The 15,391-nt window shown below is 56.4% G+C and overlaps 1 protein-coding gene across 1 annotated transcript; it reads right to left on the reverse strand.

Annotated features, from left to right (window-relative positions):
- Positions 1–291: 291 nt before the first annotated feature.
- CACNG1 (calcium voltage-gated channel auxiliary subunit gamma 1) lies at positions 292–9,804 on the reverse strand. Its single transcript, XM_075559426.1, has 4 exons — positions 9,570–9,804; positions 2,647–2,721; positions 1,493–1,630; positions 292–518 (listed from the first exon to the last, which is right to left on the reverse strand). Exons 1-4 carry the CDS (start codon positions 9,802–9,804, stop codon positions 292–294), a joined length of 675 nt encoding a protein of 224 aa, XP_075415541.1.
- Positions 9,805–15,391: the final 5,587 nt, after the last annotated feature.

The following is a 15,391-nucleotide window of genomic DNA, read 5'->3' on the forward strand; positions in this document are numbered from 1 at the left end:
CATGACCTCCTGGAAGCCGATTGCCAGGCCTTCCTCCCAAGGCACACTGGGTGGGTTTACACCACTGACCTTCAGTCAGTCTTCAAGCACTTCCTGGGGACCTGAAAGGTCAGGCCTCTCCAATCACTTGTCCACTGGCTTATGCTGCCCCCTTGACCAGAGCAGGTCTGGATCGAGAACGTTGGGGAGAAGTGGGGTGGGGGGTGGGGACCTGGAGATGAAGGGCTGCCACCTCTTCTCTAGAGTTTTCTGGGCTGGGCGCTCAGCTTCCCAGGGGGGCGCTCCAGGGCGCTAGTGCTCAGGCTCGGCGTCCATGCAGGACTCCCAGGGGTGCTGCGGCATTCGCGGCAGGGAGAAGAGCAGCAGGGCCAGGCTGCCCGGGAAGAGGAGGACGAAGGCGGCGCAGGCGCACGCGTAGGACCAGGAGTAAAAGTACTCAATCCAGGCAGTCTCCTCGCTGTCGATCATGCGCTTCACCGACTGCCGCATCACTTCCACCGAGACCAGGATGCAGAGACCTGCGGGCGGAGCGGAACACTCAGGGCGCCGGGCACCCCCTGCCTACCCCGCCCGCCCAGTGCAGCTTGCACTCCGGGGGGGGGTTACTCTCACCCCACCCCACCCGACCCCACCCAGCCCATCCTGCACTCCTGGGACCAGGCCCTCCTATGCGCAGAGGGAGACCCCTCCGGGGGAAAACTGCCCTAAAGTATATGGGCTTCTGTGGGCCCATATAGCTGCCCACCCTCGGCCCACTCAGACTCCCAAGATGAACCGGTCCTGTCAGTCCTTCCGTCCCTCCCTCCCTCATCTAACCTAGAGAATGCTTTCTTATCAAGGTGCGTGACACAGAACATAATCGCAATCGTTTCGAAGCCAACAATCGGTGGCCTTTGGTACAATCTCAAAATTGCCCAGCCTCCTCCTCTGTGGGCTCCAGAACTTTCCCTGTGTCCTTGAAGGCGTCCGACCCTCCACGCTTCCTCCCCGCCCCCAGCAACGACCACCTGGGCTGCGTCCCACTCACAGCGGAGCGACCCCACAGGACAGGGTAGAACTGCCCCTGTGGGTTTGCGATTCTCCCTCCCGAGGAGCAGCAGCTGGTTCTAACCGCTGGGCTTGCGGTTAGCAGCCCGACTGTAACCACTAGACCACCGGGCCTGGAGTCACCCTTCCCGGCAGTTCTCCTAAAGGGAGGCATGCACACGATGGAGCCTTTCTCATCTAGGAAAGGTGCGTTCAGCCCGATGTTCTGGGGGCCTGGCCGCCTGGCTTCCTTGTTACCGGCCCAGGAAGAGTCCGCAGGTGAGGACAAGCCACGGCTGCTTGTGAGAAGCAGACAAACGGCCAAGATTGGCCTCCCAGCCCTCCTGGGGTCCAGGTCTTGCCCAAGCGTGGCTGGTGGGTGGAGCCTGGGACCCACGTGCGAATGAGGTGTAGGTACCCCCATGTCGTTACACCACCACTACCCAGATCCCAGGGCCCCCGCTACCTGCGAAGGCGTAGAACAAGGCCGTGGGCCTCAGCAAGTAGTCTCTCTTCTTCCCGAAGGACAGGAGGAGGCAGATAGTGCCCATGACCACGAAGCCGAGGCTGATTACGGCGATGGCGGCCGCTGAGATGCTGTACTCTGCTTGGCGCCAAGGGACAGGGCAGGGCGCTCAATGGTCCATCCACGAGCCCCTCACCCCTGGTGAGTGACCCACCAAGCATATCCCCCCATTTCACATGGCAGAAATTGAAAGGTCATTGAGGGGCAAAAGGGGAACTCTTCTTGCCCATGTTGCCCACGGCACTGCTTTGAAGTCCACCAGAGGCCAAGGCCTTGAGCGGAGGCAAGAGCAGGTTCTAGAGCAAAAACCTTCCTCTGAGTGGCAGGGTTGGGAGACTCGGTGTGAGGCCAGCTCTCCACCTGGTCATAGGCCCCTGAACAGAAGCCAGAGTGAGGTGGGGACCGAAGGTGGTCTCTGCCTGGGTGAAGATGTGTCAGTGCGTGTGAGGTGGGTATGCAGATGTGTAAGGCTGTGTGTGTGTGTATGTGAAAGTGTGTGTGTGTGAGAAAGTGTGTGTGAGTGTGTGTGAAAGTGTGTGTGAGTGTGTCGGAATGTGTGAGTACATTAGCATGTGTGGTTGAGCGTGTAAGGATTCAACAGTGTGTGTGTGAGAGAGAGTATGTGCGGGGGGTGTGTATGTGCCGTTGGCAGGTATCTGCACACACGCAGGCCCAGGTCTGTGTTCACAGCCTCAGACACGTGGCTGAGCCCCAGGAGCAGAGTGGGCTGGGGGGACTGCCCACACCTCCACTCCCCCATCTCCTTTGTCTTTCTGGTGATGATCTAACCAAGTCCCCACAGACTGCCCCTGCCCCCCTGAAAGCCACCAGGGATCGGAGTGCCTGTCCAGCTTCCAAAGCTCCATGTGGTGCTGGGGAAATGCATAAGGAATCTCCAAGCCTATGGGAAGCAGCTCTCCTGCAAACTCTCCCCAGACCTGACCCCGGGGTTCTGGGTGCTTGGGGACCCGGTGTTGCCACCCTGTCCCTACAGATGCAGAGGACAGCGAGCCCTCTAGTCAGACCCATCAGGACAGGTGGAACCCGGAGGTTGTGATGACCTCACCTCCCCCTCCCACCCCCCAAGGGCTCACCTTTCTGAGTGGTGATTTCAAAGATCTCCGAGCTCTCTCCAGGGTTAAAATGCCTGAAGTAGGAGCAGTTTTTCTCTGCAAAAGAGGGAGATAGCAGGTGAGAGGAAGACCAAGGGAAAGACCAGGCTTGGCCAAAGGGACAGGCAAGGTCTCCTTTACCTGACGCCTCCCCTTATCCACCCACACCCACTCCCCCTCCCACCCCGCCACCCTGAAGCTGGCCTAGAAAGGACATCTTTCTCAGACCTTCACTACAGACGTTCCCTAATGGATGGGCCCAAACACGAGGGGAGCTGAGTTGCTGGGACAGACAATGGGTACCGGCTCCACGGTCAGCAGAACCAGGGTTCTCAGCCAGATGGGCTCTGGTGGCCAGGCCACCTGTCCATCCTGTTTTTCAACAGCACCCCTTGAGATGCTGCTGCCCAGCCTGGTTAGAATGTCCCACTCCTGATCCCCGGAGGAGGGTTTTTCTGAGGGCCATCTGGATGGGGTTGGGGACAGGACTGGCTGGGACCATCATGTCATTGACTTAGACCCACTGCTGTGCCCATCTGGTCATGCCAACAAAGTTCAAGAAGATGTGTGTGCCAACAATCGTTAGGCACCATGGAGTCTGCTAGGACCCCATGTGCAGCAGGACGGAACGCGCCTGGTCTTGCACCAGCCTCACAGTCTTGCTACGTGGGACCCGTGGTGGCAGCCAAGGGCCCATCGCCTCATGGAAGGGTTTCCTCTTACCACCTGCCATCAAGCCTAGGGACCCTTTCCATGTCCAAAGTCCCACCATCCTCACTTCTTTTTTTAATCATTTTATTGGGGCTCATACACCTCTATCACAATCCATCCATCATCCATTGAGTCAAGCACATTTGTACATTTGTTGCCCTCATCATTCTCAGAACATTTGCTTTCTACTTGAGCCCTTGATATCAGCTCCTCATTTTCCCCTCCCTCCCCGCCCCCATCACTCACGAACCCTTGATAATTTATAAATTATTATTATTTTGTCATGTCTTACACTGTCCAACGTCTTCCTTCACTCACTTTTCTATTGTCCATCCCCCAGGGAGGGGGTTATATGTAGATACTTGTGATTGGTTTCCCCTTTCTACCCCACCTTCCCTCCACCCTCCCAGTATCGCCACTCTCACCACTGGTCCTGAGGGGTTTATCTGTCCTGGATTCTCTGTGTTTCCAACTCTTATCTGTACCAGCTTTGTAAGGTAGAATTGGGATCATGGTAGTGGTGGGGAGGAAGCATTAAAGAACTAGAGGAAAATTGTATGTTTCATCGTTGCTACACTGCACCCTGACTGGCTTGTCTCCTCCCTGAGACCCTTCTATAAGGGGATGTCCAGTTGCCTACAAATGGGCTTTGAGTTCTCACTCTGCACTCCCCTCCTCATTCACAATGATGATTTTTTTGTTCTTTGTTGCCTGATACCTGATCCCAGCGACACCTCGTGATCACACAGGCTGGTGTGCTTCTTCCATGTAGGCTTTGTTGCTTCTCAGCTAGATGACCACTTGTTTTTATCTTCAAGCCTTTAAGACCCCAGACACCATCTCTTTTGATAGCCAGGCACCATCAGCTTTCTTCACCACATTTGCTTATGCACCCGCTTTATCTTCAGCAATTGCATCGGGAAGGTGAACATCATGGAATGCCAGTTTAATAGGACAAAGTGTTCTTGCGTTGAGGGAGTACTTCAGCGGAGGAGTGTTGTATATATTTCTTCCAAGACAGGTGTGTTTGTCCTTCAGGCAATCCACAGTATTTTCAAGCCCCAAATCAAACTCACTGCCATTGAGTCGATGACGACTCCTAGTGACCCTGCAGGACAGGGTAGGGCTGCCCCCGTGGGTTTCTGAGATCACGACTCTTTACCGGCCTAGAAAGCCCTGTCTGGGAAGGACTTTAAACACAAGTTCACGGTGACTCGCAAGTTAGCTCCAGGCATACCTTTCCTTCCAATTCCCTCCTCCAGCCTTCCTCTCATAACTAGACACACAAGAAACTAAGAGGATAGTCAAATCATTTATTGATAGAGTCAATCAACAGTATAGTTGTATTATTTATTGATAGAGTTTCATAGTCGCCACTCTGGCGTTAGGAAGTAGAAGAATGGGCTCTTTTAGGTATTGTCTGTCTCTTCACCAAAAGAAACAAAGACTGAACTAAACTGAAGCTGTCTTTTATTTGTGTGGCGTGTAGTGGGTTAGGTCTTTTGGCTGCCAACCTCCAGGTCAGCCGTTTGAAACCACCAGCCACTGCTTAGGAGAAAGATGAGGCTTTCCATTCCCCGAGAGAGTTACAGTCTCAGAAACCCACTGGGGCAGCTCTCTCTCTCGGTTCCTAAGGGTTGCTTTGTGTCAGAATGCACTGATTGGCAGTGAGTTTTGGGAGAGAGTCTTATTTGTGTGTGGCTCTTCACTGACCCTTGGAGAGGACAATCCTGCCCAGATCAGAGTCCTGGACCATTGATTTGCCTCTCCACCTCCAGGCCACAAGAAGTGGGTGCTTAGTTTCTTATGGAAAGTCTTCCTGGGATCTGACCTACATCACCGAGCAGCTGCTTCAGCTCCTGGTCTCCCCGCTTCGCCTCCCCCTAGTGTCAGGGCACTGTCTGTGGTGCAGGCTGGGAAGGAGATTGGCCCTGGTTTGCCCAAAGTCCAGGCTCTGTGAGATAAACATCTATATTTAAACCACTTTCCTTTTCAACTGAGGTACCTGGGGTGTCTGGCTGCCGGTGGTGATGTCAGAATTGGTGCTGTGCTTTTTTCTCTCCAGCATCCGGTGCTGTCTTAAAGCCACACGGGCTCCCTCTTATATGCGGGATGATCAACTACGGGGCGGGGGGTGGGGGGTGGTCTTGAGCCCCTGCTTCAAAAACGGCTCGGGCCATTTCAGACATCTCTGCGCGCGTTGCCCCTCTGCACAAAGGAACACTTCTGGTCCAGGATTAAAGGACCGGTTTCAGTGGTCATTGAAAACCCTCTGCCAAGAATGGGCAGAGCTCAAGTGCAGTTCACGGTCAGCTGCCTCGCTGATGCCCCGCGGTCCCGGAGTTAAAAGCCTTCCAGCGCAGAGGGCCTCAAGGTAAAGGCCCTCTGAGTGCCTGGCCTGGACCCGGCTGTCTGGGCGGTGCTGTTGCCAGGCTACGCCTGCACAGGTGGCTTGGGGTTATCAGACCCACACCAGGTAGACACCAGGCTGTGTTCCAGAGAACTGTTACTGAGGCGGGCCAGGTGCTTGGGTAGAAAGTGTGCTTACCAAATATGCTTGACACAATGGATGAATGTATGGATTGTGATAAGAGATGGAAGAGTCCCCAATAAAAGCATTTAATAAAAATAAATAAATAAAACTAAAGTTGATGATTAGTTTTTCCGTCTCTTAAAAAGCAGCGCGTTTATACACACACACACACACACACACACACACACACACACACACACACTGCCCAATTCACCATCATCAAGCCAATCATCGTGACCCTATGAGACAAGGTAGAACGGCCCTTGTGGCTTTCTGAACCTACAATAACAACTCTTTACAGCCATAGAAAGCCTCATCTTTCTCCAGTGGACAAGCACACGGTTGTTTTTGTTGTTGCCGGTGTTGCAGGTTACCAAGTTATCCTGGGGTTTTAGCCACAGTATTGTGGTAACTTGCATTTGTGAGGTTATGGGACTGACGTTTTTTGGAATGAAGCCGTAATTCAAGGAAGAGAGAGATGAAAGACAGGCTTCGGTTTCCAGTAAGGTCGTAACTATGAATGCAATTCAGGAAGCTTCTACAAAATAACCTTGCCATTCGGACTGCTACCATTCAAGGCACGACCTATGTGAGCAGCTTGCCGCAATGCCGGCCACATGACTAACAGGACGGCCAACCTGACCGAGGCTGCTGCCGGGGTGGGCGGTGCGCCGTGCTGTCGTGCTTGGAGTCACGGCGAGTCAGAACTGACTTGACAGCTATGAACAAGGATTCCGGTGGCGGAGGAGGTTCACGGGGGCGGGGGGGGGGGTAGATGAAACCGTGAGTGACTGCACTGTGACACCAACCCTGGTCCACTGCCACTGCTGATTGCACCTGTGGTCACAGCCACTGGACAGTGGAAACCACCCCACGCCCATCAAGAGCCGAAGGGCTAAGGGAACTGTGGTGCATATATGCATGCATGCGGTGGGACTCCTTCAGCTATGAAGGGAAGTGGAGTTCTGAGACTCATGGCGCCCTCGGTGACCTTCTGAGACAGCGGGGGAGATGCCAAGTGAACTACGCCAGACACAAGAGGGCCAATATAGTTCTTTCCCAAGCCCCCTGTTGTTAGGTGCCATACAGTTGATTCAGACCCATGGCAAACCTGTATGCAACCGAAGGCTATAGCTCCTGGTCCTGCCCGTCCTCACACTGGTTCTTTGTGTGTTGGTTTGTGGGCGGGGGTGGGGTGGCAGAGAAGGCCACAGACAAGAATAGGGCAGATCAAAGCACCCCCAAGTGCATGGTTCTGCTAGCGATTCAGCCATCGCTCTCAAGTTAAACACTGCCCCATGACCGCAGGACTCCGGTCCCTTTCTGGAGTTCTGAAAACATCACCCCTGACTGTTTGTGCGAGTTTCCTCTGCTCATGGAGGAGGAGCCCTGGTGGTGTAGTGGTTGTGAGTTGAGCTACTAACCTCAGGGTCGGCAGATTGAAACCACCAGCCGCCCTTTGGGACAAAGATGAGGCTTTCTACTCCTGTAGAGAGTTACAGTCTCGGAAACTCACAGGAGTGGTTCCACCCTGCCCTGTGGAGCTCTGTGCGTCGGCATCGTCTTGTTGGCAGTGAGTTTGTTTGGTTGGTTTAGTTCTCGTGGAGAGGATGCTTTGGGGAGGTCCTTACTCTGCTCAGTGGGTTGTGTCAGTCTGCTCAACCCAAGGTCGGCAGTTCAAATCCACCAGCAGCTCCCCAGGAGAAAGAGGAGGCATTCTGCTCCCTTAAGGGAGACTCAATAGGGAGGGTTGATTCTGTCCTACAAGATAGGGTCTTTGGGCGTCAGTGGGTTTAGCTTTTTTGCTTTTCCCTAGTATAGGAGAAGCTCCTTCCAGCAGGGGGCCATGGCAGCCCTTGCTAGGCTGACTAGTGTCACTGCTGAGGTTAGAGGTACCTGGGTGAGCAGGTGAGGGCCCTGTTCCCCCTTCCAGAGGAGGGAGCCAGGGATGCAGCAGGAACAGGCTCAGGAGCCTGTTGGCGGAGGGAATGCTCAGTGACAGATGTGGGGGACTGACTCGCAGCTGGTTGGGGACAGGAAGGTGGACAGACGGCCTGTCCCCTGAGGGTCAGTCCACCTGCTCTGCGAACCCAGCCATGAAAACGCAGGTGCCTCCAGGCCAGGGAGAGGGCCACCAGGGGGCATCACCAGGTGCGGCTCTGGCTAGGCTGCCCTGCCCTGCCCCTCCCAGCCTGGCCCTGAGAGCCGGATGGAGGACGCATCTGTTTACTAGCAGGCTGGGCAGTGGCCGTGGTGCGTGGGCTCCTGGCTATGTGACACCCTGTAGCATGTGCCCACGCCTGTCAGGGCCCTCAGCCCTGGGACAGTCTTCCAAGACAGCTGGGTATTTACGAGGCTTCCAGCTATCTAAGGAGGGAGGGCGAGCCTGGGGGTTCCTGGAAGGGGGGGAGGAGGAGGAGAGGCGGGAGCAGTGCCTGGTGTGGGGTTGGAATGAGAATGCATAGCTGGGGGTACACAGCATGGGGACCCCTGAAGGGAGGCTGTCTTGCAACAGCAATCAGGTGGGATGCCACCCAGCCTCCTGGAGGGATGAGCTGAGGCCTGGACATGGTCCGAATCTTCAGAGGAGGCAAGAGGGACCCGAAGCGGCCTTGTCCTCCCCCAAGGTCACTAAGGGGCTGGTGGGTGGTACACTGCTGGAGCCCAGGCCCACCCAGTGCTCCTCAGACCTGAGTCGGTCGGCTGCAGAGCCAAGCTCCTGCACCTAAGGGCCGAGCTCTGGACAAGTTAAGGGCAGGGGATGGGCCTGGGGGCTGTGCAGAAAGAGGGGGGTCGGAGAGAGAAGAGCAGGGCTAGCCTCCCAGGCGGCTCCAGACCTCGAGCTGGCAGGGCCGGCGCTTGAGCCAGTGCTCTGTGGCGACTGCCCTGCAATTCTGTCAAGATTGTCAACTAAGGGTCCGTCCTTTTCATTCTGTGCCCAGGAATAATGCCAGCCACCCGTGGATTCCGGCCCGCGGAGACTTCCCGTATCAGTAGCACTGAGCTCCAGGGGATGTCCAGGGACTGACTTTTCTGATGAGAATAGCACCCTGGGGGGGGGGGCGGTGGAGTGTGTGTGTCTCGAGCCTCCAGCCTTCCTGTGAGTCGGTCACCTGTGCCCACCAGAGGCTTCCAGAGCCTGGGGCCAGGGCCTCTGCCTCCGGGCAGCGCATGCATCGAGCAGAGGAGAGCTGGGTGCTTGAGCCCTCAGTCTCTCATGAGTACTAAGCGTTAGCACCAGCCCAGGGCTTGATGCTTCGGTACCTGGTCCCACACACGCCCCAGCCAGGAGGCCCCAGGAAGAAGCTGTGGCCGGTCAGCCTGGGGAAAAGGGCCACGGGCCAGCTCAATCCTTATGGAGGGCCTGGGGACCAGGCCTGCCCAGGCCGGTAACCACTGCCGGGAGCAGACCCACCGACCTGGTCAGATGTGCAGTTTCTTTCTGGGGTCTCAGGTGTGTCTGCCCAGCCCTCGTCGATGGCTAAAAAGCCCCGAGCCTCAGCAAGATAGAAATAACCAGAGACAGGCGCCCTCCTTCCACCGCCCGCCCAGCCAGCGGCACAGCCACATGCAGCCCAGTGTCCCCATGCTGCTCTGAGCCAAGGGAAGCTGCCCTGGTTTCCAGGAGCGGGGGGAGGGGTGGCAGGCATGGGTACGTTACCCCCGGACAGGGTGAAGGCTCTGCAGCTTTTGTCCTTACTGGCACCCAGGACCAGGCGCTTGGTGCAGATCCGCCAGAGGCCGAAGTGGGCCACCTCGCAGGTGCCGTTGCCATGCTCCACGTGGGGGCTCAGGACGGCCCAGTGGTCGGTCACCACGGCGACCAGGGCCAGGACGATGCCCACCAGGATGAAGAAGAGAGTCACGCGGACCTTCAGGGTTCGGGTCTGGGACATGCTGGGGTCCTGGGGCAGGACGCTGTGGCCGAGGTTCTAGAGGCAGGTGGCAGCCGGGCAAGGGTGGCAGCGGGTATCAGTTGGAGTGGGAGCTAAGTTTAGTGTGACCGGCTGAGCCAGAGTGGGCCGGTCTTGAGGCTGAGGGACGGGGCCCAGCAGCTGCCAGCCACGTCAGGGGCCTGAGGGAGCCTGCTATTAATGCCCGGCTCCCGTGTGTCCCTTGGATGGCATCCGCTCAGATTTCAGAACATGCTGCCCATTCGGGGATCCAGAAATACCGCAGGGTGGTGCCTGGACAGTGACTTGAGACCCCCGTGGGACGGTGCTCAGGATGCCTTCTTCAGGGCAAGGCTGGCCACCAGGATGGGCAGATAGGACCTTGTCTAGGACCGCCAGGCCCTGCCCACCCAGGACTCAGAACACTGAAGTACTCCCACACCCTGGGGTTCCCCAAACCTCAGGGCGACTGTAGGGGCTTCCTGACCTCACCAACATGGTCTCTGGAGCGATAAGGCCGTCCCTTCTCGGTTCTCCCTCTGCAGCAGGGTGCTCATCCCGCTCGCTCAGAATGCCCCAGCACCCCCAGACAGCGGCAGCCCCACAGTGCAGACCTGGGCATGCCCAGCCGGTTTCGTTTTACCAGCTATTGGTGGCAAGAGACAGTTTTTCTAGGTTGCTTTCTATCTTTTTTTTATGGCTCTTATCGGTTTATTGCATGAAGTTACACTAGTCTAAGTTAAAAGTGGACCCCAAATGGTTACGTCATACAAGCAGTGAGGTTTTAAACTTGTGACAGGGGACCGAGGGAATTTTACTACTAATCTCAAGGAAATCCTCACTTCCGTGAGCCTCAAGCACTTCAAATCCACGAACCTTCAGCTGGGCGTCCTTAGCCCGTCCAGTTTCTACAAGGAACTGGCTTATGTTCTTGCGCTGGTCACCCTGGAGCTGACTCACTGCTCCATAGTCTGGATGCTCAATCTCAGTACCATTGCGGGCAAGTTTCTTCTTAAATGCCTTCCCTAGTTTCCTTTTGTCGCAATCATCAGCAGTCCCTTGGACGGTGGGAAGGGTCTTCCTGCCGTTGTGCTGTTGAATTCTTAGATGGATATAATCCTCGGTCCCCGTGAGAAGCAGGTCATCACTCTTACCTGCATCAGCAAAGGGGTTGAAAGAGTAGAAGTTCTGGATAGCAGACATAGGATACAATTCCTTTTCTTCGGTGGAAACGGCCTGCAGAAGGCGGCTGGAGAAGACAGGCAGGGGGGACGGAGCGTCGGGAAACGAGGGGGCTCAAGGGAGAGGCTGCTGAGTCCCTTCTGAAAACTCAGCCACTGAATGCCGCATGGAGCGCAGCCCTCTCCTGGCACCCATGGGTCACCAGGGGTCGGGTGGACTCCAGGGCAGATGGCTGCATCGACGGAGCATTTTTGTCTGGGCGGATCAAATGTTTTGGATATTGAGTAAGGAGGACAGTTGGGAGAAAATGAAAGAAGGAGGGCAAACATTCCTTTAAAAACAACAACGAGAGGAAAGCGCTATCCTCCTGAGACCTAGCACAGCTTACAGGTGGCCTTCAAGGTGGGGAGCACCCTCCGCTCACAGGGAGCACTCTGTATTTGGCTTGTCAAACCGAACTTGTTTGCATTTATCCCAAGAAGGACCGGACCTCCGATAGCAGGAAAACACCGCCACTACCATCACCAGCCCTGCCCCAGAGCAGATGGGTGTGAACCAGGGTGAGCATGTCCCGCTGGGAGCCGGACAAGTGCGCTAACACTCTGTTGATCTGACTTCAGGCTCTGGCTGGCTTAAGTGAGGGATGGCCTTGGTAAGTAGTCAGAACGGCTATAAAAAAGCTGGGCGCCGCTCCAGCCCACCCAAACCTCCCTCTTGTTGCCGCTGCTCAGCTCAGAGAGCGGTGAACTGGCAGTGTCCTTCTGCCAAGGGGGTCCCAGGGCTGCAGGTCACCTGTGTCCGCCTCCAACTTTTCAGAGCCCCTTAGGGAGGTGGGCGGGATCTGCAGAGCAGCCCGGCAGCCAATGGGTGGTTTTGTCAAGTGCAGGGTACTACATTACTTGCTCTGACTTCTGACGGGCATGTGCGGTGGGAATTTGGGTGGCTCTGCTCCCCATCCCCTAGATGCTGCTGTTCACTAGCACCCTGGGACTGTCTCCGTTCAGCTCCGCTCCCCTCCCCGGAGCTAGTCCATGGTCCCCTGTAGCACTTAGTTGTTCTAGTTCACGGTTACACTGCTATGGCTGCCATTGACATCCAATGACTGTGACTGATGCTCCGTGTGTGCATGCTTGCGTGTGTGTGCATGTGCGTGCATGTGTGGGGGGGTGAGAATAGTTACACAGGGATTTCAAGGCAGTGACCTTTCAGACTCAGAGCTCCTGGCTTGGATCCTGAGTCCCCACTGGGTGAGGGGTTGAACCCCCAACCTTACAGTTGGGAGACTAGTGTTTAACCTCTTGCCCTGCTCAGAGACTCTGTGAGGCAGGCACCTCTCCCCAGCACCGTTCACCCAGGACTCCCCATGACCTCCGGCCAGAGTCAGCGCTGACCCTCCCCACTGCAGAGACCCCCTACCCTTCCTGGGTGGGGCTGGGCTCCCTGGGGCAGGCCTATCTGGTGCAGTGAAGAACTATGGGGACACAGGGCTAGCGCCCAAGGGGCTGGCAGTGCTTCCTCCGTGTCCACCTGTGCAGAGCCCCTAGGGAACCTGAGACCCCTCGGGCTAGCAGGATGGGGAGGGGGACAGGCATTTCTTAATCCCAAGGCGTTCGCTTTTATTTTAATGCGAATGGGAAGTGTCAACACCAGCTCTGCTGAGGCCCAAGGAGCCCGGTGACCCAAGCGTGGCACTTGGCTGGGACTTGGTTACTACCCCACAGGCCAGTGGCTCCTCGGGAGAAAGGGCTGGTGATCTGGCCTCATAAAGGGCACAGCCTAGGAGACCCTCGGGCAGTCCTGCTCTATGACCGGGGTGGGACGTCACAGCCTCTCCCCGCAGGGCAGGCCCACACAGAGCGGGTCCTTGAAAGCGGAAGGAGAACTGAAGGCTGGTGCAGGCGGTGCTCATGGTCACATAGCTTCCCATGCAGAGCCACTCTCCGGCCAACAGAACGAAACCACTCAGAAGTGAGCCGGTTTCCTTCCCCCCAAAGTACTATAAATTATTAAGGGATCATGAGGGCGCGAGGGTGAGGGAGCGGGGAAAATGGGGTGATACCAAGGGTTCAAGTAGAAAATGTTTTGAAAATGATGGAGTAAACATGTACGAATGCGCTTGACACAATGGATCGATGGATGGATTATAAGAGCCCCCAATAAAGTGATGCTTTAAAAAAGTGACAGTCTCAAACTCCATTGGTCCAGTCGTTGTCACGGTGTCCCGTCACGGGGATTCTGACTCATAGTGAGCCTGTCGAGCAGAGTGGGACTGTCCCATGGGGTTTCCAAGTCAGTCCAGAAAGTGGGTCTTTATGGAAGCAGCTTGCCAGATCTGTCTCTCTCAGAGCATCTGATGGGCTTGAACCTCCGCCCTTTAGCAGCGAGCACTCAACCATTGGACTCCTTTAATGGGGGGCCAGAAGCCTGCTTGGGTTCAAGAAGGGCAGGATGGCATGGCATGGAGACATGACCCTGGCCATTTGAGGAAGATACACTCAGTCCTGGTGTCTCTGGTGTGTCCCCGCCCCACCCCACCCCCAACCCCAGCCCCATCCCTGACTCCAGGCAGGGCTGCCCTGCATCTCCAAAGCCCCTCTCTCATCCCCCCACCTCCCTGGGATACATGAAGCCACTCATTCTGTCTGGATGGGCTCCTGCTCAGGGTCCCCATTCCGTGCTCCTGGCTGCCCAGGCCTGTGTCATCACCAGAGGCACCCTATCCCCAGAGTTGCCCTAACCCCAGAGGTTCCCCATCCCCAGAGGCACCCCATCCCCAGAGATGCCCTAACCCCAGAGGTTCCCCATCCCCAGAGGCGCCCCATCCCCAGAGGTGCCCCATCCCCAGAGGCGTCCCATCTCCAGAGGCGCCCCATCCCCAGAAGTGCCCAGAAGCACGGGTCTGGAAAGGGAAAGAAGAGGACCTGAGGGCCTTCCAGTCCAGAGGAGGCTAGGGCAGACATGCCCATCCCAGGATGTTTAAACTTGCAGCGTCCCACTAAACACCAGTGCGGCCTCAGAAGCTCAGCCTGTGCTCGGAGCCGGTGCGGAACGCAGGGATGGGGTGTTGACACCTCACACACTTGCTCCTCCAATTTCCCGGGGAAGACTCTTCTCCTCAGAGGGTTAAGTTAGACCAGCCGGACCCTTTCCTATTGCTGCCGTGTCCCCAAGCCCTTCCTGGGCGTCTCCAGAGCGCCCGATACACTGCAGCTCCTGTTTCCCAGGTTCCTGTGCACCAAGCCCCGGCACCACCACACTGAGTCACAGCAGTGCAGCTCCTGTTTCCCAGGTTCCTGTGCACCAAGCCCCGGCACCACCACACTGAGTCACAGCTGTGCACCAAGCCCCGGCACCACCGCACTGAGTCACAGCAGTGCGTTGGCCAGCCTCTTTCAGCCGTGTCCCTTTCCCTGCCCCCGCAGTTGCACTGACCTCCACTCCCCACCTGGACCTTAGCCTGACACCTGATTGCTCACCCTTCCCTGGGGGCTTCAGGGCCCTTGTCCTCTCTGACCCCAACTCTGAGTGTTCTACCTGCTCCCTGACCCCACGGAGCCCTTCAGGGCCCCAGCCCCTCCATCCTCTCCCCATAGATCACCGTCCTGGATGCAAAGCCACCCTACACAGCCTAGACTGGGCAGGTGGTCCTGGCACACCACCGCTCCCAGCACACTCAGTGCCCAGGCCTCTCTCCCTCCTCCCCTTCCCTCCTGGAAGAGCCCTGCCCTTAGTCTCCATCTCATCTGTCACCTGAGCTGTATGGGGCTCTTGGAGCAAATCAAACAGTTGTCAATCAATGCATGGGGCGGGCAGAATGATGCTGTTGCCTTAACCCCAGATGTTTACAGCTTAGTCCCGAACCTGTGACTGTACTTCCTCCAAAGCAAGAGGGGCTCAGCAGGTGGGGGTACAGTCAGGGTCTTGAGGTGGAGAGAGACCCGGGGCCGTCCTCACTCACCCCGTGAGTCGATTTCAATACTCTTGAGTAGTGAGATTTAGGCTGAGGCTGCTTCCTTTGACCCTTCTGGTTTTTGTTTCTTTGATTTTTCAGACTTTTGAAAGTAATGTGTATTACTTTTTTAACTGGGGAAGGGGGCGAGGGGGGAGTATTACTTGTCAAAAGACAAGAAACCTGGACATCATGATTTGAGTGGTGTCCTTTGGGATCCTGCAGGGGTTAGTGTGTCTTCCAGAATGCTCGTTGGAGGACAGCTGTCAGGACCAGAGTCCTCGCCGAGCCCCAGTCCAATCCACATAGGAGCTGGGTCCAAGACTTCCACTCCTGTGTTTGCACAGCTGTTTTGTTGGAAGCTGCAAGTTTAAAAATATCTGTGTCAGGTGGACCTTCCCTGTCTCCCCTCTGCTCAGGGCCCTCCCTGAGCAGCCTCAGCCAGCTTGCCTCTCTGGG

This window comes from Tenrec ecaudatus, chromosome 10 (assembly GCF_050624435.1).
Source record: "Tenrec ecaudatus isolate mTenEca1 chromosome 10, mTenEca1.hap1, whole genome shotgun sequence".
Taxonomy (NCBI): Eukaryota; Metazoa; Chordata; class Mammalia; order Afrosoricida; family Tenrecidae; genus Tenrec; species Tenrec ecaudatus.

What these genes read in the sequence shown, in the direction of transcription:
- CACNG1 (XM_075559426.1), bottom strand. Translation starts at nt 9,804, where the DNA reads ATGTCCCAGACCCGAACCCTGAAGGTCCGCGTGACTCTCTTCTTCATC. An exon ending in AGCCTTCACCCTGTCCGGGG is followed by an intron (nt 2,722 to 9,569) that starts GTAACGTACCCA and finishes CCTCTTTTGCAG; the next exon opens with AGAAAAACTGCTCCTACTTC. An exon ending in TGAAATCACCACTCAGAAAG is followed by an intron (nt 1,631 to 2,646) that starts GTGAGCCCTTGG and finishes GGCGCCAAGCAG; the next exon opens with AGTACAGCATCTCAGCGGCC.